At 45.5% G+C, this 22,307-nt stretch overlaps 1 protein-coding gene across 5 annotated transcripts in view; it reads right to left on the reverse strand.

Moving 5' to 3' along the window:
* DENND2B (DENN domain containing 2B) overlaps window positions 1–22,307 on the reverse strand; it is a 155,246-nt gene that overhangs the window by 24,452 nt on the left and 108,487 nt on the right. For all 5 annotated transcript variants that reach the window (XM_048308377.1, XM_048308376.1, XM_048308379.1 and 2 more), the window contains 9 exons: window positions 21,938–22,086; window positions 17,900–18,115; window positions 15,683–15,779; window positions 14,817–14,861; window positions 12,383–12,567; window positions 11,643–11,752; window positions 10,007–10,076; window positions 3,641–3,718; window positions 57–197 (listed from right to left, as the gene is read on the reverse strand). In XM_048308377.1, the coding sequence (XP_048164334.1) occupies window positions 57–197; window positions 3,641–3,718; window positions 10,007–10,076; window positions 11,643–11,752; window positions 12,383–12,567; window positions 14,817–14,861; window positions 15,683–15,779; window positions 17,900–18,115; window positions 21,938–22,086 (1,091 nt within the window). The remainder of the gene's footprint in view (window positions 1–56; window positions 198–3,640; window positions 3,719–10,006; window positions 10,077–11,642; window positions 11,753–12,382; window positions 12,568–14,816; window positions 14,862–15,682; window positions 15,780–17,899; window positions 18,116–21,937; window positions 22,087–22,307) is intronic.

Below are 22,307 nucleotides of genomic sequence, written 5' to 3' on the forward strand. Positions count from 1 at the left end.
TTTGATAATGGAGTGGTAAAGGGCTTTAACTTTTAATGTTTGCAGTTGCTTTTTACCTCATTTCCAGCTCCAGGCAGGAAGGTCTTGACTTTGATTGTCTTTCCAGGTGCAGGAAAAGGAGATTCCATCAGACTTCTCATAAATGGATAAACCAGGGCAGCAGATATTCCCCTTCTCCTTTCAACCTCATCCAGGATCTGGTCCATTAGTAAGACATAAGTGAGAGAGAGACAGAACATATCAGCATCACACAGACTTTTGAAGCATCCTTTGATGCACATGTGCTTAGACATATGGCAGATCTCAGTTAATTTCTCCTCTGCTGTGTATTTCTTCATTACTATCAATCCATGTTTTCCGGTTACAAAATGAAGCCTGTTTGTGAATGTAATTAGCACAGAGGCAAGGAAGAATTAACAAATCTGGAAAAGAGGAAGAAGACTCAACATGACTAAAGGGATCCATATATTGGGATTATTCCTGAACAGCAGGGTGAGCTGAAGGAGAGAAAGATGAAGACAAATGCCATGATCACAGCCCAGGTCAGCATCACGTCTCAGTGGTACATCTTGAAATCTGTGTCAAAGAAAAATATTCTTCTGCATGGGCATTCCTTCCATTTCAAATGAGAGGGCAGGAAAAAGCCAGAGTAGCAAAGAAAGCATTGCTGCCACTATGATAGCAGGACTGAGCTCCTGAAAGGCTCCCAGCAGTGGCTGTCAGGTCAGAGTCTATGCTGAGCTGGAGACCACGAGCAGCCCCTGAAGCATGCCCAGCTGTTCACACTGGTGCCTGCATTAAGGTCATTTTCTCTTGGACATGATGCAGAGCAGGCAATCTAGTCTTGAAATAAGCAGATGGAACTTCTTACAAAGAGAAGACTACTATTTTCTTCTCTCTTTGGTCACATGGGGCAACATAAATTAGATCACAGCTAAGTTTTCCCACATTAGATAGAGCATATAGATGATAAACCTAAAGAACACAGAAAGCAAGGTTCAAAGCAGTCAGTGGTTTGACCTGCAATGGTGATATTTTAACCACCACTCCAGAGCAAAAGGCCATACAAGAGTTAGTGGGCCTGAGCCAGGCATTTTCTCTTGTTTCTCTTGGAAGTGATTTTCACTGAAGCAGAGCATTGAAAGACACTTAAGCACAAGCTGGTGACCCGTGACAATAGCTGGTGACACCAAATGCCAGCAGAGGCATTCACTGGTACATAGTTTCTCCTTCCTCCCTGTGACATAGTGAAGGCCTAACTAAAGCAAAGCTGCCCCTGTGTACATAACTTGCATTCCAGTCCATGGAAGTGGCAGAAAACCATAAATGAGGACATGAATTTCACTCTTGATGTAATTTGCAGCACAACCATCCTCAGCAAACAAACCCAGCTGCCCAAGTGGGAAGCAGCAATGAAGCAGGGCTGTGCCCCAGGTCCCTTGGTGCTCCTGCACACTGCCAGCACACAGTTGTGCTCCGGCAGTCACTATGTGATGCTTTTTGTTGCTGGAGTTCGGGTCATGTGTGCGTCATATGCCTGCCCCAAGGACCTTCACAATGCAAATAAAAGGAGCATTTAAACCAAATAAAAGCTGAACAGAGATCGCAAGAGATAAAATGGTCAGAAACATCTGTTGAACCCATGACCAAATGAGCCGGCTGGAAGTTAAGATATCTGTGGTTCTCAAGTCTGTCTTAGCAATAGGTATTACAACAGTGAGTGAGCATAAAAGGCTTTGTGGAAAACGAAATTAATGCAAGTTATCAGAAAAAAAAATGATAAACATTTTAAACCAGAGGAATCTTTTTGCTTTTGTGATAAATAATATCCAAGATTTAATATCCCATGGCTTTTTATCACTCACTGTGTACTGTAAAGACAGCTATTCCTTGTTTTGACTAATTCAGCAAAATGCACCCTCATTATTTTTTCCTCTCTTTCACTGGATTTATCAAGTAAGGATAGCCCAGGTTCCTACTCTTTAGCTGGAAAAAGAGGGTGTCTCACTTTTCAAGAACTTCTGTCTCCATCCACACCTCATCTGTCTTCAAAACCAACAAGGATGCTAAGGCTCAAGTGCTTCCTCCTCCATTTATCAAGTGTTCCCTTTCCAAATGCAGTGCCTGGAGCGTGTGCTGTGGAACTGTGCTAGATCCAGCCCAGGGCTGGAGTCAGCCCCATGTGCTGCCCTCAGGAGGTGACAGCCCTGTGCAGGACAGCGCTGCTGTGCCCACACCCCAGTGTGGATGGGCTCCTCCTGCGGCCCAGCCCCTCCACCACCCAGGAGCGGAAAAGCAGCACAGATGTGTTACAGCCCCAGTCAGGACCCAGTACAGAACTGAGCAGGAGCTTTCCTTCCTACACACAGCAAGATCTCCAGGCGTGTGTGGCCAGGGCCTGCCTGCCACAGTGCGTGGGAACAGCCCCTGCTGGAGCCAGGGAAGATCCATTCACATCAGCCTTGGGTTCACTCTGGATGGATAATCACACACTTTTTCCCAGGTTACAGACTGAACTGGGAAAGCAGATTATTTGCAATTTTGGTGCAATGACCTTCCTTGTCTGACCTTATACCTCAGCTGCACTGATATTTGGTTGTAAGGAAGATACCTAATTTTGGTTTTTTCCTTCTCCTAAGTCTTCCTTTGAAAAATAGAGCGCTATCAAAATTAGATAAAAACATAATAGCAAACAAAGAGCCTCAGGAGATCTGTCCACACCATGAGTGTGGTGAGCTGGGTGATCCTCCCAGAACAATGCATTCCATTTAATTCACAGATATCTGTGTTTAGATACATATTATGTCTAAGAGACATTGTTATAAACCCTTGATTTCAGAGCTTTATGAAAGACCTCAGAAGCAGAATTGCAATTGACTGTTACAATCCCAGCTGTTGTTCTTCACACAAGGCTTGTGTTAAACAAAGTTTTATCTAGAAAAGCTTGAAACCTGCTTTAAAGATAACATTCTGTATGAATATTAGATCATATGAACAATAGAAATGCTATGATTTTTATTAACATAAATGATTCACATGTTCTTTTCAACTTTATTCCTATGAAAATTAACAACAAAATCTGTGAAAGTTCTGTGAGATTTCCCGTATCTGAAGTGAAAACCTCTACTAAATTAAAACGTAATCAATTAAAATTGGGCCAATTAAAAGATCATCTGTGCTTTATCCTAGACTCCTAGGGTGAAAAAAAAAAGTGTCAAGTATAAGAATGTGTAAGAAAAAAGTGTTAAGTGTATAGAATTCACATATCAAATAATCTTTTTTCTCAACCTCATCATTCCACAGGGTATTGGAGTAAAAGTGGTACTGGCCCATCATCCAGACTATGGATGCCAAGAATTACAGCTCAGCACAGAATGGCTGTAGAAAACAATGGAAAAAACTTCAGTCAGCCAGATCATACAGACACCCAGATGTTTTCTGCATCAATTTCTGCCTCAGTCACAGAAGTAATAAGACATTCTTTAATGAACCAAATAATAGGGATGGAATATCCAAAACAGCAACTGTAAAATAGTAATCTCCCATCAAAGCAAGAAATTCTTCCAGTCTGGTTCATCGCTGTGGATGTATCTCAATAAACAACCAAATTAAAAAACAATATTAAAAAATATCTCCTTACCTTGGAAAACAAGTCAAAGCACCCCAGGCGGCTGATGACACAATAAACTTCAGGTAGGCGCGGGCCTTTTCCATTCGGCTGATAACAGCAAAGAGGAGATGGGAATTACATATTAATGTGGAGCCATGAGGAAATACACTTCTTTCTCTGACCACACAGTTGGCCATCGTGAAATCTCTCACTATCTGCTTCTCCAACAAATAGCTGCTCTTGGAAAAGCATCATATTTCTTCCATAAGACAGGAAACCGAAAAGTGCAAATAGAGCTTATCCTCTTTGGAAATCACAGCGTGTTGGGGCTGTATCCCAACATCGCTCCAGCTTGCAGCCATAAAAGCACATTGAACCAGGGCTGTAACTCATGCCTCTGCTATCTCTGTCCCCTGCTCCTGATGCAGCACGAGGAGTGGGGCCACGCTGGGGCCATGTGCTGGAAGAGGAGAACTGCAATGCTAAGGCAGGCAATGATGACTTTAGTTCCTCACTCCTTGGAGTTCAAAGAGAGCTCAACCTACAGAAAGCGAGCTCACAACCTAAACAAAGGCAGGCTGCATGAGTAAATCATTGACTTCCTCAGACCAACTCATGATAAACATGAAACTCAAACGTTACTTAAACAGTGGCAAGTATGAATCAGTAATACACATCCTTCTTACCCCCTCCCCAAAAGGAACTGTGAAGACCATCCTCTATAACCATCCTATATATGTCCTGGAGAAGCAAATGGTACTTCCTGAGCATACTGGACTCTGCTACCCTGCCTATTCCACTTATCTCTTCATTAGACTCTGCTGACACAGTGATCAACTTCCCCGTGGAGTGTTTGAAATTCACATGCCACAGAGATGACAATCAAGAGAAACTGAGGAGTAGATGTGCTTTTTAAACCTGAATATTGCACTCTAGACTTGGACAGTCAGCAGGTGCCTGCCTGTTATAATAAAGACCACAAAAAAAATACCAAAGCTAAGTGAATACAGATGAGTCTATTTCTGGATCCAAACCTGCTCACTACACGTCACATCTCTGAAAAAGCAGAGCCCTTTTTTGTCCATATTAGGTATAAAATCCTTTCTAAAGGCACTGAGTGATTATATCAAGCATGTGGGATTTTGGTTAAAATCATTGTGTCAAATCTGCAGGAATGCCGAAGCCATGCCAGAAGCCTTGGACAGCTCCCAGCCAAGAGCTGTCTCACCGAGTGCCAGTAAAAACATCACATTCCTGGGTCATCTATAAGACCAGAAACAATAACTGCTTAGCACTTACTCCAAGTTTCTCCTTTATGAAATATCATTGCTTTCAAACGTCTTAAAGGCTACATGTCTGTGAGAGCTGGGATTCTTCCCTCCCTGCACTCACTGTGCAGGACATCCTCTTCTGTTACTTCAGAGACCTTTTCCTGCAACCAGCACAGCCTCACAGATGCACACACATCAGTGGTAAGAGCAGCAAGCAAAAGCCTCAGGCAGAGCCATTCTGAGGGGCAGACCTCCTCAAACTTATAACACTGGCAACCCTTCACGTAACTTCCCCTCCAGCCATCAGTTTACACCTCAAAGACAGACCTAAAACACCCATTGTGCTTCAGTTTGCTTCTTTCCCAGGAAAGAACATCGTATAGGACATGACACTCCTGCCTGGACTGCTCTCTCTTCACTAGGGCAGGCTCAGGCCCTGGGTCTGCCCATCAGTACCAGTGTAACCTCCTCTCTTCCCAAAATGGAGCTCTCCCAAGTTGCAGGCTGTGCTCCACAAGGCAGCTACACACTCTTGGAGTCATGTCCTCCACCCAAGGCTCACTCTTGCACACAAAGAATAGGTCCAGGAAAGCAAAATGCTAAAGTAGCCCAGCTGAGAGGGACCCGAGTGACTCTGCCTTGGTGCACTGCGCTGCTCCTGAGAGATGGAGGGTTGATGTTTCGGGTTTGATTTGCTTTCAATTTGTTTTCCTGAAGCCCAGGATATTTTCAGCCTTAGTCCAGTACCAGAAAATGAAAATGCTAATGAGTTTTGATGGTAACAAGACAGTTTCCCAAAATGATGAACATGAACTGATAAGAACTTGGCTGAGATAGAGAAGCTGAGCTCTGCATCTGGGCTGGTCCACACGTGGCTCAGGACAATCTTTTTTATAGCAAGTTTAATCTGAATTTTACTGACCAAAGCCCACTCCAAAATCTTTGGCAGGAGAAACAAGAGGCTTTTGCTCCAAAAACCAAGCCCGCCATTTTTCTCTTTCAAATCCCACCTCCCCGCCCATGTGCTTGGAATCTAGGGGAGCCTTCAGAGATCTCCTCCCAGTCTGCCATAGCACTGAGCTGTGTGAAGGAAGTGGCCTTTGCAAAGCACATGCACTAGCCAGCATATCCAGAAACAGAGACGTTCCTTAATGGTGCCAGGAATCAGAACAATTCAAACACTGGGAGGCTAAAATGAAAAGTCAGTCACAAGCCAGTTTCTATGGAGGCTCTTGATTCCTTGTTAGGGCTAATCCAAATTCTGACCATGAGAAAACTGTGGGTGTTGTAAATCCAAGAGCTCTTCTTAAAGACTTCTTGTTATACGTGAAACATGAACTTTGGGTGCCAGAGCACCCAGTGTGCACAGGGCTGTCGAAGTGCTTGGGGAAGGGCAGGATGGAAGAGGGCAAAGAGAAGAAAAGGTTTTCCAATGAGCTTTTTGCAGCTCTATAAACAGTCTGCATCCCACAAAAGTTGCTTTCACAGTGTAATGAATTCCCTTCTCCTGCCCCCAGCAAATGCAGGATGTTAGGTTACTCCCACCTAACAACTACTTTCCATGTTTTCAGGTGCACACTTCACATTCAGGCATCTGCTCCTCCATGGATTCTTGGGGCTGGCTTCTCTTAGCCTAGAAAAGTGGCGGAGGATCAAATTTTATGTGACAGGGAAGAGAGGGCCAGGATGAAACAGTCCCTGCAAAGGTGCCCAAATCATCTTTGCTGCTGACGTGTGCACTCACTAGAAAAGCTGTTGCAGGATTGCCTTGGAGGTATCAAGATGTAACTGGAAAACTTCATGCTATCTATGGAAATGCAGACTGTCTGCTGTGGGACAATAGGTTACATTCCATTCTAATCTTGTTCCAAAATGAAACAAAACAATATAAATACATTTAAAGGGGATACTGTACAGGATTTTTAGAACAAACAAAACATAATTGTCACTGTATCCCTTGAGGTAGTTTTGGCACACAGACCCCAAAAAAGCTCTGGAAGAATCTGAGATCTGAAGGCAAAAAAAGTGGAACAGTTTGTTTGTATCACAACACACCAAAGGAGAGCAAGGCTGACAAAACACAATTGTTTCCTAAACGCAGGAATCTGCACACCAGACCCTGCAGAAGAGCAGCCAGCCATCCTCACAGGATCAGCCGGCCTGGCCCAGCCAGCCATGGAGCTTTTGCAAACGAGGCTGCCAAATGCACCAGAAGGTGTGAGACACCTCTTGCTGGGTATTACAAGAGCATCCCTCACCAGGACAGCTGGGGAACATTTTCTAAGGAATTAGCCTCACAGCAGTTGGCTTGGCTTGAAGTGGAGCAGTTTATAAGAATTTTAGGGATTTTTCATGGTTCTATATTACAGTGTGGCCTCGCCTTTCTCTTACATAATGTCTGCTAAAAACCGCATGTAGTTCCCAAATTATGGTTATTGCATTTGACAGAACTTGCAGGCCTGGAATGGGACTAACTGAAGGAGATGCTGTGCCCTCCTGGACATCAGAGCCACCCTGGCGTAAGTTTCCAAAACCTGCTCAGGAAATTGGACCCCCAAACACAAAAATCTGCCGCTGGTATATAAAGAATGCCTGTAGGATTTACCTGCTCCTTGCTGCCTGTACAAAATCTGTATTTTCTGTAAAGAGATGTATCACACTGAGGCACACACCAGTGAGGCTGTCCCACCACGCACCAATGTTTGCAGGGGACATGAAATTGTTACACTTTGTGAGTACAGCCCAGCCCTATGGAAAAGGCACTTCAGGCAACCACCCAGATTCCACCATTTCTCCCCACAGGACAGAAGGAGGTTGCAGGACCCAAATAAAAGGAGGTCTCTGCTACTTTTGCCTTTTCCACAGGTAGAGGAAATGCTGACATGTTTCTCTGCAGCTTCCAAAATCCCCTCTCTTTCTAAGCTCCAGTTTTGCTCTCAGAAGGGCGTGGCTGGATTTGCCCCACAAAGGGCAAAGCTGGTGAAGTGCACTGGCATCACTCCTTCCTTTCCTTGGCTGAGTAGGCTGTACCAGTGGGATGAGACATGTCAGCTTCTCTACGCCAGGGTTTGGAATCCAGGAATTAAGTGATCACCCAAGGTGGCAGCAGCAGATCTGCTTTATAACTGGCTTTATAATTATTAGATAGATTTAGCAAGGCCCTACTTGTTTTCCCTTTTTCTTTTTGCTATTTGATTGATTTTTGCCTTAGCCAATGGAGCATAAAAATCTCCAGTGCTGTCTCAAAACACCATTATATAAAAGTGTGCACTATTGATTTCATTCTGTTCCTGGTATTTCCTAATATGCTCAGCCATCTTTTGCACCAGCTTAAAATCAGTGTTCTATTTTTATGTTGTCCTTAATGTCAGGTGAATTTCACTGAGCTTTAAGTGAGTAAAAAAAGCCTATGTTAATGTTTCATTGACAAACTGATTCAACATTCCTGTGTATAAATCTCTTTTATTGTCACTGGTTATTTCAGTCTCAGCCTGGTCCAGGAGCAACCATTTGGCATTTCACAAATGCAAGCTCTGTGCATGATTACAAATTTACTAACATTCTCAGAAAGATAGAAGTCTTAAACCACCCTTACCTGGTAGAGTGAAAACATTCTACAATTTAATTCTAGACAACATTTTCTAAGGTTTTGTTGGGTTTTTTTCTAAATATACCTTATTAGCCTTTTAAATAACAACACATTTAAAAAAAATTGAATTGTAATGCTGCCCTACGTCTTGTTGTGCTAATTTACACCAGCAAGGATGATTTCTAGGTGCTTTCCTTGTTCATCCCTGCATCACCCTCTGACCAGCCCTAGATTTACTGCAGCACAAGCCTTTAATGACATTTCCTGCCACATATAAACCTTGTTGTAGCCCACTCTGACACATTTTTTATACAGAGTGACTCCCTGTGATGCTACCTATGGCAAACACCACCCCCAGAACTGATAAACAAGTTTTCTGTTATGTTAGTTTAATGAAACTTCTTACAAATAGAGGAACCACACACAGCAATACCTCCCAGACAGAACATCTGCTGTCCGCACGACAAGGGCTCTGCCACGGACAGAGAGCAGGGGAACAGCCAGCTCAGGCACAAGCGGCGGTGCAGGATGGAGGCTGCTGCTCTAGTGACAGGTTTTCTGCCTGAAAAGGTGGGAAATCATGCCAGAAAGGGAAGGGAGGGAAAAGTGACAACGTGCCTTACTCTTAGAGAGGGGGACATATTTACAAACTGCCGTGGACATTCATTTGGCACCGAGAGTCAGCCAGACTCCAATATCTATACAAGCTCCCCAACCAAGTGTAGGCAACAGTCATGAGAACAGGACAGGAGCCACAGCTCCCCACCAAGTCACTCACAAACAGCTCCAAACCCATCCAAGAGGTGCAAGGCCAGTGTAAGGACAACCAGCTGCTTTCTGCTTTGCTGCCATCCCACCGGGTGTGCAGGATGGACACCAAAATCCCTGTTTGCACTGTGCTCCAGCTCCCTTAACACACTCTGCAACCCTCTGTGCAGATTCCTCCCCCCTGCTTTACACACACTGCCGTGCTCTCAGTTTACCAAGTGTCCAGTGATTTTCCAGGTGGTGAGACAACACTGTTTGTAGGCTCCCCACCTCACCAGTTGACCACCTCAGATCATGAGGACTGAAAAAGAGTGTGAGAAACCAGACTTCCCAGTGCTGGCATCAGCCTGTTGTATGGTCCCGAGCTGCAGACTGATGAGAAAGTGCTGGCAGAGCCCTTTGAGATGTAAGCAGCTGCCCAAGAGATAAACACTACTCACAGATGTTTAGAAATACCAGCTTTACCTTTGTTTCCAGTGTTGTAGAATTTCTGATTGTGCTTTAAAGTACATAACATAAAGAATTTATTAAGTGCTCAAACAAAAAACTCTCTACATTCTCAGAAATTCACTACAAGCCTTGGGACCTATCTGATTGAAACTGCCGTTACAAACTCTCATTGTACTTGATATCCTTACATTTCCAAATTTCAGAGTGAGAAAACCCTGTTTCCTTTTAAAACCATGAGAAACACCCTCAGTTCAGACTGTAGTTTTGAGATCCTCTTCGAGAGAATTCTGCCCTCTGAGGTGAAGGTGATGTACTTACCAAGAGCCTCCTGCAGTACCCAAAGCGCCGGCTCCCGTCCTCCCCAGTCAGCATGAAAGAGAAGGTCTCACTAGGAGAAAGTGAATTGCCCAGAGCTTGTATCAGAACTATAGCATGGCTATAAGGTAGATCACCTAGAAAGGGACACTGCCTCATCCAGTAAGAGATTCTACCCACTGGAGGGTCTTCATCATTAGGACATACTCTGTGGAAAAATTCTGTCAGCAGTGTGGTTAAGGACAAGCCAACTGTCTCATCAGAAGAGATGGGTGCTGAATGTCAGTGACTGCAGAAGGAACATGAGAATCAGATTTTGAGGGCAGTATTCCAGTGCTCCTTTACCTTTAGTTCAATCCTGTCTTTCAACTGAGCTCTCTTAAAGGGAGAACCTTAGATATTCTCTGAGAGTAGAGAAATCATCTTCTAATCCAGAAACAACACAGGTTTCCAAAATCCAGCTCATTTTATGTCTCTGTCTAGGATAAATACCATTTGTGACAGAGCAGCAAAACAGTTTAAGGTTGTAATTACAGCACAGGTAAAGGGATGGGTCTGTGAATTTGTGCCTGGGCTCAGAAACATTCCTGACTGCTTTGCAAGTATCAAATGGCATTATATAAAATACTGCCTTGTGCGGAAATGCCAGGGTTTGTATCATTACAGCTGTCTCTGGGGAGACCTTATTGTGGCCTTTCAATATGTAAAAGGGGCTTCTAAGAAAGATGGAAACAGACTTTTTAATAGGGTCTGTAGTGATAGGACAAACGGTAATGATTTCAAACTAGAACTAGGTAGATTTAGACTAGATAAAAGGAAGAAATGTTTTACAATGAGGGTGGTAAAACACTAGTACAGGCTCTCCAGCGACGTGGTAGATGCCCCATCTTTGGAAGCATTCAAGGTCAAGCTGGACAGGGCTCTGATTAACCTGATCTAGTTGAAGATGTCCCTGCTCATGGCAGAAAGGACCTTTAAAGATCCCTTCCAGCCCAAATCATTCCATGATTCCATCCCTTCTGCCTATCCTGTTACTCTACACCTTTGGATCAACAAGTTCTGACATATCAATGCAGGGAAAAAGGAATTATACATTTTTTTGAGGTCACTTTGAATGAAAAAGAAAATGCAAGCCTGGTTCTCCTTCCTTTGCCCTTCTCCCACAGTCATTCATTTCCAATGGAAGGAAGAAAGAGCTCCTCTGCTGGCATGGAGCACAGCTCCAAAAAGTTCTCAGACAGCAACGTTTTGGGCCAAATGAAGGGGTGTCCTGCAATGTGAGGCAAGCACTCTGAGGTGAATGACTAGGGCAGGGGTGGGAAGGGCCCCATCCTTTTTAAGATTTATTTTAAATACTTCCATTTATGCTTTAGAGTTTAGCACTCAGAGGAACCTTCAAGCCTCTTCCTCTCAGCCACACGGCCTGTGAGTCAGGCAGAATAGGGAAGAAAAAGAACACAGAGCTTCAAAGGAAAGAAAAATTAAATACAGCTGCTTGATCACAAAGCAGCCAAGACTCAAACTGCTGCTTCCTTAATTGGGCATCAGCGAGGCAGTGGCTGCTCCAGCCGTGCTCCAGCATCACTCCAGCATCATTCCAGCATCACTGCATCGTGCAGAGGAGCTCTGGAGCACTCACCTGTTGTACTCAGACACTGGGAGCCAGTCCTTGGCGTCGGGGAAGCAGAACTGTGGGATAGCCTTGAGGCGCTCCTCCGCCTCCCGCATCTGCTTGGTTGGTCTCTCCAGCTGCCGGGAGAAAAGCGAGGTTCAGTCAGTCCCTGGGGCGTCCCTTCCCAGCTCTGCTCGGGGGCAGGGTCACTGATGAGCTCTGAGAGCCAAGGCCCATCAGATTGTCCTGTATTTGTGCTTGGCAGAATGAGGCATGACTCCAGGACAGGCTTACAGGTACTCACACAAAAGAAATAATCACTGTTGGGGTTTTACTTTTTCTTTTAATTGCCTGAAACTCCCTTGTTGCACGATGACCTCTTAAAACACAGCCCTAACTCAAATACCTTTCTGCTGCAAGAGCACAAGAGAAATGCCAGAGATCAGCAAAAGTCTTTCCATTGCCTTCAGCGAGTTTTGGAACAAATCCTAATATAGCCAAAATGAGCTAAAAGTGAAATATTTAGAAACTGAATTTAAACAGAGTCTTTAAAGCATCCACCATCAGGCCAAATTCTCCAGCTCTGGAAAAGATAAATTTGAAAACAGGGAAAGCTTTCAGTTACCTTCTCTATGCCCTTTGCTTTGTAACAGATTGCTTTGGAACAATTCTGAAAGCTCTGTTTAAAAATTGGATTTCAAATCATTTTTCCATTTATTCCCTTTACTGATCTTAGAATGAACTGTACATAGCAATTTCTCTTTTACCTTGGGAAACTGGTATGTCACTTCAGGGAGGTAAGTGTTTTTAGAAGGCTTCTTCTTCAGGGACACTACCACAAAATACTCAAATAACTCCCGCTCCTGCCACTCAATCAGCTCCAGTTCCAGGGTGCGATAACTTGGAGCCCTCTTCAGCATTGACTGGATGTGTACAAGGCGCTGGGTATGAGCTGGTATTTAAAAAAAAAAGGAATAAAAAAAGAGACAGATCATTACCTGAGACTGCAATGTGTTTTTGTAAACCACAGCCATTCACAAAGGACTTTCAATTTGCCAGAGTATTATTCCAAGCATGTTCTCCTTTCAAAAGCAAACCTAGTTAGCAAACCTTCTGTAGTCTCCCTTGCTAATTGCACCCATAAATCAAAACTTTCTCCAAGTACTGAAGTGATGCAACACTCAGTCACTGCAATAATTTGCAGATCATAACTGTTACCCTGCCAAAGGTCTGGCTTTTCTTCACGCATAAGACTGGATTATAAGCCCTTATGTGGGCGTGCAAATGCACTGGGGCCTCCAGGGTGACACATCGGAGGCCTGGCTTACCCTGGTGAAAAACAGTTCTGTGCCCTGTCCCTACACAGCACAGCTTTTTGCTACAAACCATGTAAAGCAAGCCATGGAATAATCTCCAGGAAGGGGGACAGGGAAGAAAGGAAAGATGTGCCAATTGCCTCCTGTGGGTTGCTTTGTTAGTGCTAATTCTGTTGGGGAACAATCTTAGATTCATGGTCACTCATCAAGGCAAAGATGTGCCTTGATCCAGAGACTTGTTGCTGGATATCTATGGAAGACTGGTTATTAACATCATTACCAGTTCTGGTAGAAGGAAAAACAAAACAGCTCAGTAAAAGCAGCTCCCTGCATGCTCTTCCCCAACTCTTCACACCAGGATCTCTGGGCAAAGGCAAAAGAACTGTTAGCAGCACACCTCAAACCTTAAGGCTCTACTCGCTGCCACTGCCCACAGCTTCCAGAAGGCTGACTGGCCCTGGTGGCAGGGAAATAAGATGTCACAAGCACTCATTCACAGCAGCAATTAATTGACAGAAATAAAGGGAAAGCCCTTGATGTCCGGCCCTCATACACCAGGTTCAACAGAAAATTTAAAAATTATTTTGATAAAGCACTTGGGTCTGGTGCACAGCTAAGGAAGCTAAAACCTCAGAATCAACCTGCCTGCTCCTGCCTTGAGACAGCCCCACACTCTTCACGTTTGCTAGAGGTGAAACCAAAGAGCCCACCCCACCAGATGGGCACCCAGTGAGTCCTGTCATGCTCCACGTGACAAGGGGGTCTTTGGCTCAGCACACCCTGAGAGCATCAATGTAAACACAAAGTCACTCAGGAATAGCTGCTCAGAGAGACATCAGAATGAAGATCCCCTGTTCCACAACAATGGGGGAAAGCCTCCCGGTTTTCAGTGAGATCAGAATATCCTCCCAGGAATAAGAGAGGGGCCAGGCCCTGTCTATCTTCTTTCATGGCCTTTGAGAGCAAGCAACCCCTCTATTTGCTGACACAAAGAAACAGAACTGCAAGTGCTTTTGGGTTGGTACAGGTAGACAAAGGAGCAAGGAGTCATCTGCCACACATCACTGTACAATGTTACACACATTGCCAGTTTTGGGTGGTCTTACCACCACCTATCTGGCACAAATCTGTTTCCCTAAGACAAGGTTTTCCAGAAAGGCTTGCTGCATGTACAGTAAGCAGGTGACATCTGCAGTGGATAGACATGAATGATTGCCCCATATGTTGTAACAGCTCCACACCCTTGTATTTTTTAGCCCTCACCTACCAATAACGTGCTGGGTTTTTAGTAATGAAATCTGTTGCTGCTGTCTTCAACTTTTTTATAGGTCTCTTTCTGTATCAGGACTTAGGAAAAGGAGAGAATAATATACTGGCCTGGCTCAGGAAGAGTTTGTGCAGGTGCTGATAAAGGAATTTCTACAATTTGGAGACTGCAGACTTATAAAAGAGTCTAAGAACCACAATGCTGGATCAGACCCAGATCCTTGCCTCCAACAGCAGCCAGCAGTAAGCACAGAAAGCAGCATATGGATAAGAAAGGAGCATCTTTATCCAATCTCATCCCTCTAAGCCTGCACCCAGTAGTCAGTCTGGAATAGATCAGCATCTCTGAAGTGGCTGACAAAGCCAATCTATCAAAGCTCCTCTTCTTCATTATATGACACAGTTGCCAAATCCTTGTTAGACCTTCACAGCTCATTTTGTCCTTGTTTTCCACGTTCATGCTCCCATGTTGGAACTTTGTGAGCTCTGCAATAATGGAGTTAGGAAGCTATAGAGAATACAGACCATGGACAGGAACAACATGCAGTAGCAGGAGTACACACATTGATAATGTCTGTGACAGGGTCTGACTAGAAGTCACTGAAGGCTGATCCCTTACCTTTAAACCTGTCATCTGAGTCACTCTCACTCTCGCTGTTCTCATCTGCAGAGGACAGAGAGGCATCAGTTAATGCAAAACCAGAGCAAACAAACTCAGTTCACTGTGCTGTGACTGGGAAAAATCCTATCTCACATCTCTGAGCCTTGTGATCCACACATGCACTTCTCCTCAGTCTTAAAATATCTTGAAATAAACAGTTTGAATGACTCCTTAGATTGTGTTTTCCTTGGATTCAGTTTCAATATTGCTTGAGAGTAAGAACTTCATTTTGATGAAAGGGCAAAATTCATTCTCCATTACAGCAAACTGTTTGCACTGAATCCCCATCTATGCTGAGCTGCAAAAGGGCCATTTGGAAAATGGGTCTTAACCCTTTCACTTCTTGTTTTCAGGTTTTAATTTTTAATTTTTTTTTTTAAGTTACGCAGCACTTGAGAAGTCAAAGAAAGCCTTATGAGCTTTGTCTGCCTGGGCAACATTCCCAATCACCAGAATTCATCAAACTGAGTTAGAGTTAACAGACAAAAGTAACCTCATGACAACGTGTTACTGAGGGGGTCTTGTATTAAAGCTCTGTTGTACTCTTACTACAAACAGGGCCTGAATTTCCTTTTTGGCCCCTGTTTTTCCAGCAGCAGTCTGAAGCACAGTGTGAGTTACACAGTGTGAGTGCCGGGAAAAAGCATGCAAGAACTCCAGGGTCAAAACTGTGAATTTTGGACAAAACTTACAAAGAGAAAGTTATCATTCATAGAAGAAAGTTCTAAACTAAGTGAAGTCCAGAGTAGATGTGGAGGAAAGAAGGGAGTTGATGATCCTGTTCATTCAAATGGATTCACTGAACCATGTCACTTGCACCATACCTCGTAGGGACGCCGTCTCAATGTTGGACATAGAAAGTTTCTTGAGGCGCTTTTTCCCTCTTTTTGCACTGTAGATGGAATTGATTCTTTGGACAAGCTGAAAAATAAGAAAATGAGGAATCAGTAAGACTGAACATTTTTCTGCCAGGAGACTTAATTAACCTATCCAAACAAAATACAGATGATAGATCAGCTGAACTCCCAAAACTTTTACTATCTATCGCTTTTTTTTTAAATCCCATTTGTTTCAATTAGTTATTTTGAATCTCATTTCTTTCCCTATGGATATATTTCAAAAACAATTAAATAACTCAGAAGCCTAAATCCCACTTTGAAAAATCCTGTAGACACTTGCAATGAAAGCAATGAGCCTGAAGATTCAAAGGCAGCTGTTATCCTCTACCACCTCATTCCTCTATGCTGTTGCTTCTCTCTTCACTTGCATTTTCTGAATAAGAATAATCCATTAGCCATACCCAACTTTGCCAAACTCTCATGGACCTGAAGACCACATTCTTATTTGAATACAAGAGTAAGGTGTGCTAGCTCCTCTCTGAACTGAGATTTTAGCATGTTCAAATTAGCACAAGAGATGGCTCTGACTTTTTAAAGCTTTTTCAGGTGACCCAACTGCTTTGAAGTGACATTGTGTCATCTGAAGATCTGGCCCATGTGGACTTCTATGGATTTAACCACCACTAGCCAGAATTTTAAGCCCTGGTAATCATCTTTGTGACTTCCCTCAAGAGGGCTAATGCAGATAATAACTGTCTGCCCCAAAAATATCTGAGATGATCGAAAATATTAATGAGATAACTTGTGTATAGTGATGCTGGGATTACCAAGAATTCATCATTAAACAAAGTACTATAACTTTGGGAGAGTCACAAATACGTAGCAATTAATCTTCATGATGTTTTATAAGTCAGGAGCAGTATATTTCATTCCATAGCAGATTTCTTCATAGAACTATAATACATTTTGCAAAAGCTGTTTCATCTCAGCTTGCAGAGAGAAATAAACTGAGTGAAATGAAGCAATTTGCTATAGACACAGCAGAAGGGCAGTAACAGAGCACAGACTGAAGTAAAACCTTTTTATGTTTTCCCTTTAATAACTAACACTATCTCAATTTTAAAAATTCTATTCTCCAGGAGTATGTGATCCTGAAAGATGAAGTAATAAGAAAACAGAAATTATCACAGATTTGCAATAAAATTGTGAATATTCATATGCTGAAATCATAATTTCACAGAAGGAGAATATCTGTCCCTTCCATTTAAAAAAATTATTTGTGTACAAAACTAACAGCCAAACTTTCCAAGTTTTACTCAAAATCAGGTAGTAAGCTACTCCATACGTCACCCTATAACATCCTCCAGAGATGTGTGCCCATTTGTGCAGTGAAACAATATATTCCAAGAAAATAAAAATACAGTAAATATTAAGGACATAGGATTAATTTCATCCTTAAACAGAATTTCCAACCAATTGACAGAAATGTAAAAATCTCACTCTACTCACAGTATTTATAGCCATGTACTTTAAAATATGCTCACTAATAAGAACAGGAAAAAGTTGAATACACAGTAAAAATCAACTTTGTTCTCAAGCCAAAATGAAGCATATTGGCAGTTCTCCCCCTCTCTGTTGCTATTGTATTGTTGGTTTTTTTGGTTGTTGTCCTGTGGCTTGGGGGTTTTCTCCACATTCCGTTTTGAATCGAAAAGCTCCTTGAAAAATGAAAAATTAAGTTTTACTTCAAATCCATCAAGACAGCATGGTTATCAGGATGGGGTAAGTTGTGAGTAAATGAACGGAAACTTATTAGGCTAATTAGTTATTTTCCTGGAAACAAATGATGGGGAAATAAACCACTTCAGATGTTGCTACATGGTATAAATAATAATTGCTGGGCCATCACCCATTCAAAATCTTAAAGTTATATACACAGCAATGCTCTGGTCCACAGAGCTTAAAGAAGAGTGTGGAAAACAGAACTGCCTTAAAATCAATTCTGTGCGAAGGCGGCCATCAGATCTTTGCTCCTCTTGGATGACTTGGAAGTTATTACTTCTAGGGAAGGGACTCTGATCTAAATGTTCCTTTAGGGTACAAAAAGAGCTTTCAGTGATGACTAAAGGCTGGCTAGAAATTCACAGGCTCTCGCAGACAGGTGACCTCTCCTCAGCACAAGCCTGATGACACCACCAGTACCTTTGGGATCCTCCTGGCGCGCCGTGTGGACAGCAGCTCGCTGGCAGTGCTCAGGCTGTCCTCATTGAGGCTGGAGGGGGATGAGGGGATGCCCAGCTGGGCCAGCAGCAGCATGTCATCGTGGCTGTGCCGCTTGGGCAGCCGCGGCAGGCGGTGGCTCTTCCTCTCTGACCAGTTCCCGACGCGCAGGGAGTGGCTGCTGGCCTTCGAGGGCAGCTGCAGGGACAAGAACAGCTTGAGCTCTTCCCCTCTCAGCAACACCTGGGGCAGAGGCAGCTCTTGTGACAGAGTGGTGGCTGCACATGGAAGTCGTGCCAGGTGAGCCACTGCTCTGCAGGATGGGTGTCAAGAGAGGGTCTGAGGTCACGGTGAAGGGACAGGAGTCAACGTTGGAGACTTTAAAGTTCAAAGAAAACAACACCACTTCTGACTCTGCTGCATTTCCATGCATCCACATCCCATCAACTCTATGAGCCCTTAAATCTAACTTGAGGGCTTGGCTGACAGCACAGCACTGACCAGTGAGCTTGGTCCATCCCTTTCACTTGCAGGAGTGAAAATCAAGAGCAATTACACAATTCAGTGTAATATTAATTCAATGTAATAGTAATAACTAAAACAGCTAATTCATGCTATTTTATCCAAGAAAAAAAATTAGTAGAAAAATCAAGCTTGTTCTGTTTTCATGGTGTTAAGAAGTTTTAAGACCTGCCAGTGTGCAGAGGTGCGGTTACAACTCTGTCCTGCATTCCCAAAGAATTCCCTTTAAACCACGAAACTGTTATCATTACAACACACAGGGAAAATCTCTCTGAAGGATTAAGCACCAAGTAACATCTATCTTTAAAAAACTGGGGGTCTTTCAGAGCAGTCCTTGGAGCAGCTCTGCCCAGCTCCAGGTCTCTGCCTTCTCCTCCCAAACACAAACACTGTTAAGAAGCTTCACCAGCATGTCCAGGAAAAAGTACTATTTTGCCAGATTAAACATCTATCAGTTGACATTTATGAATATTTTATCAGCTCTATTACAAGCTATAAGCCTGCAGCAATAAATGTCCCTCCCATTTACTGGCTGACTGATTGCAGTGCCATCCTAGCTGGGATTAAGCACAGGTGTTTCAGTGGAGAGGAGCTGCATCACAAATACAATGTCATCATAAAACATTCCTTTCATACCTGAGGACTTCAAAAACTGAAAATAATCAATGGGAAAAGACACTGGGATTCAAAATGACCACACCACCAGCGTTTCTGAGGTCTCTGCATACCAGAGGTAAGCACGCCAGGAAAACTGGTGGCAGTCTATACTTTATTGAAAGGAATTCTTTGTGGAGATGATTGTTGGAAGCTTGCTGACCTTCTGATCTCTTCCATCTTGTTTATCATTATCCATGACTGAAAAGTCATGTTGCTAACCCAGCTGTGTTGCTATGATGGAAAAACTGGGTGATAAATTGTTGCCAAAGCTACCATTCTTCAGGAAATTCAGACTTTTCTATTTCTGGTCATTGGAGAATTACCCAGGCCCAAAGCTGACCCACTCTTCTGTCTCCTCACTTTAAATATCAGCACAATGACAGTGCAATTATGGCAGGGCTGACTCCTGGAAAGGCACTCCCAGCAGCATTTCAAAAAGAAGCGACCAGAATAAAGACAGACCTGTTGCAAAGGTACCAGGGAGTTCTTACTTACTGAACAACTTTACAGAAGCCACTTAAGTCTGTAAATTCTTTGGTAACCCTGTGTTAAACAGAGAACACTGGCCAGTATCTTCCTACAGACCTGTATGGTTCCCAGTCTAATGACACACCTTCAGGGATCTTCTCAATGCTACACAACTCCTGTTAACACACACACTGCCAGAAATAATTGTTATGCACCATGTCCCAGTATGAGGTTATCCTCACGACTGCAGTGCCTGTTTCTTCTTTGCCTGATTACTACTTTCCACTTGTTCCTTTTCCAGCAGCTTTGCTGAAGTCACTCCTCTGTTTTACAAAGGATGTGCTAGGAGCACACTAAGAATCCTGGTAATGCTTCTTTTGTCTCTTGGACTGTGATGCTTGCACGCACACAAAGTAAGTGAAAGAAAATGCATTCAGTTTTCTTTCTAGGTGTCTCACAAGACAAAAATGTAAATTGTTGTGACTTTTTGTTCAACTGCAAATTTGCTGTTGATTCAGTGCACAATGAAGTTCCTTTAAAGGATACTTGGAATCTCAAAATTAAGTATGTGACGAGATTTATATTTTTCCTTATGAACACAGTGATCCCATAAACAACAAGGCAACCTGGCATTTCATGGTGTTCACAAAAAAAAAAAAAATCAGGCTTGCTTTGGAAAATTCGCCACAAAAGGGAAGGTCTGCAGAGTTCCTCATCTTTCTTATGCTATAAACACAATTTATACAGCCCTGTGACTTGCAGAGACTCAGGTTTTTCTGACTATTTTATTATTCATGTATTTTTTCAGGGCTTTTACCTGGCATTCTCTGTTTTACAATCAAACATGCCACACTACAAATTTCCCACGAGCAGAGTCACACCAGGCCTCACGTAACAACACAGGGACAAAACCAGCAGCCGACTTCTCCCCTCCTGGCAGAAGAGGCACAGGCAATTCCCTAAGAGGTGCAGCCACACAGAGAGTTCATTCAGGGCCAGATGGAACTGAAAAGGCAGCAGTGGAAGGACTCTGCTTAGGACTGTCAGGCCCGGGCAGCACAAAGCGCCGCGGGGTGCGCAGCCACACGGTGAGGGAGCTGCCCGCACACGGGCCGAGGGAGCAGCCCGCACAGGGGCCCAGGGAGCTGCCCGCACAGGGGCCCAGGGAGCTGCCCGCACAGGGGCCCAGGGAGCTGCCCGCACAGGGGCCCAGGGAGCTGCCCGCACAGGGGCCCAGGGAGCTGCCCGCACAGGGGCCCAGGGAGCTGCCCGCACAGGGGCCCAGGGAGCTGCCCGCACAGGGGCCCAGGGAGCTGCCCGCACACGGGCCGAGGGAGCTGCCCGCACAGGGGCCCAGGGAGCTGCCCGCACAGGGGCCCAGGGAGCAGCCCGCACACGGGCCCAGGGAGCTGCCCGCACACGGGCCCAGGGAGCTGCCCGCACACGGGCCCAGGGAGCAGCCCGCACACGGGCCCAGGGAGCTGCCCGCACACGGGCCCAGGGAGCAGCCCGCACACGGGCCCAGGGAGCAGCCCGCACAGGGGCCCAGGGAGCTGCCCGCACAGGGGCCCAGGGAGCTGCCCGCACAGGGGCCCAGGGAGCTGCCCGCACAGGGGCCGAGGGAGCAGCCCGCACACGGGCCGAGGGAGCTGCCCGCACACGGGCCCAGGGAGCAGCTCGCACACGGGCCGAGGGAGCAGCTCGCACACGGGCCCAGGGAGCTGCCCGCACAGGGGCCCAGGGAGCTGCCCGCACAGAGGCCCAGGGAGCAGCCCGCACAGGGGCCCAGGGAGCTGCCCGCACAGAGGCCCAGGGAGCAGCCCGCACACGGGCCCAGGGAGCTGCCCGCACACGGGCCGAGGGAGCTGCCCGCACACGGGCCCAGGGAGCAGCCCGCACACGGGCCCAGGGAGCAGCCCGCACACGGGCCGAGGGAGCTGCCCGCACACGGGCCCAGGGAGCTGCCCGCACAGGGGCCCAGGGAGCTGCCCGCACAGGGGCCGAGGGAGCTGCCCGCACACGGGCCGAGGGAGCTGCCCGCACACGGGCCCAGGGAGCAGCCCGCACAGGGGCCCAGGGAGCAGCCCGCACACGGGCCGAGGGAGCAGCTCGCACACGGGCCGAGGGAGCTGCCCGCACACGGGCCGAGGGAGCAGCCCGCACACGGGCCGAGGGAGCAGCTCGCACACGGGCCGAGGGAGCTGCCCGCACACGGGCCGAGGGAGCAGCCCGCACACGGGCCGAGGGAGCAGCTCGCACACGGGCCGAGGGAGCTGCCCGCCGCCGGGCTGCCGTGCCCCGCCGCTCCTGCTGCCGTGCCCCCCCGGGCCAGCAGCGCCTTCAGCCGCGCTCCGCTCCGCCCGCCGCCGTTACCTGCGGAGGTGCCGGGTATTTCCTGTTCTGCGGCGTCCACATCCTGTGCAGGGAATCTAGGGAATTCTCGGACAGCTGGTGGGATTTTCGCCCCGCGTGACGGCCTTTCAGCTCCACATCCTCGTACGGGTTTTCCTTGGGTGACTCGCCTTCACGTTTGGGGTTTCGGGGTTGTTGTTTTTTTTAAGGAAAGAAAAACAGACAGGAATGTAAAATTAGAAAAAAAAAAAAATCATGTGAACCAAGTGAAAGGCTTTTCTAAAAGCTCCTCAGCTTTCAGCATGACTCATCCCTCTAGCTGCAGCTGGAAGTATTTGGAGGAGAACTTGGCTATGAAGTCGACAAGTTTCTTTGGATTTTTTTACTGTCC

The sequence above is a fragment of the Corvus hawaiiensis genome, chromosome 6, assembly GCF_020740725.1.
Source record: "Corvus hawaiiensis isolate bCorHaw1 chromosome 6, bCorHaw1.pri.cur, whole genome shotgun sequence".
NCBI classification, from domain to species: Eukaryota; Metazoa; Chordata; class Aves; order Passeriformes; family Corvidae; genus Corvus; species Corvus hawaiiensis.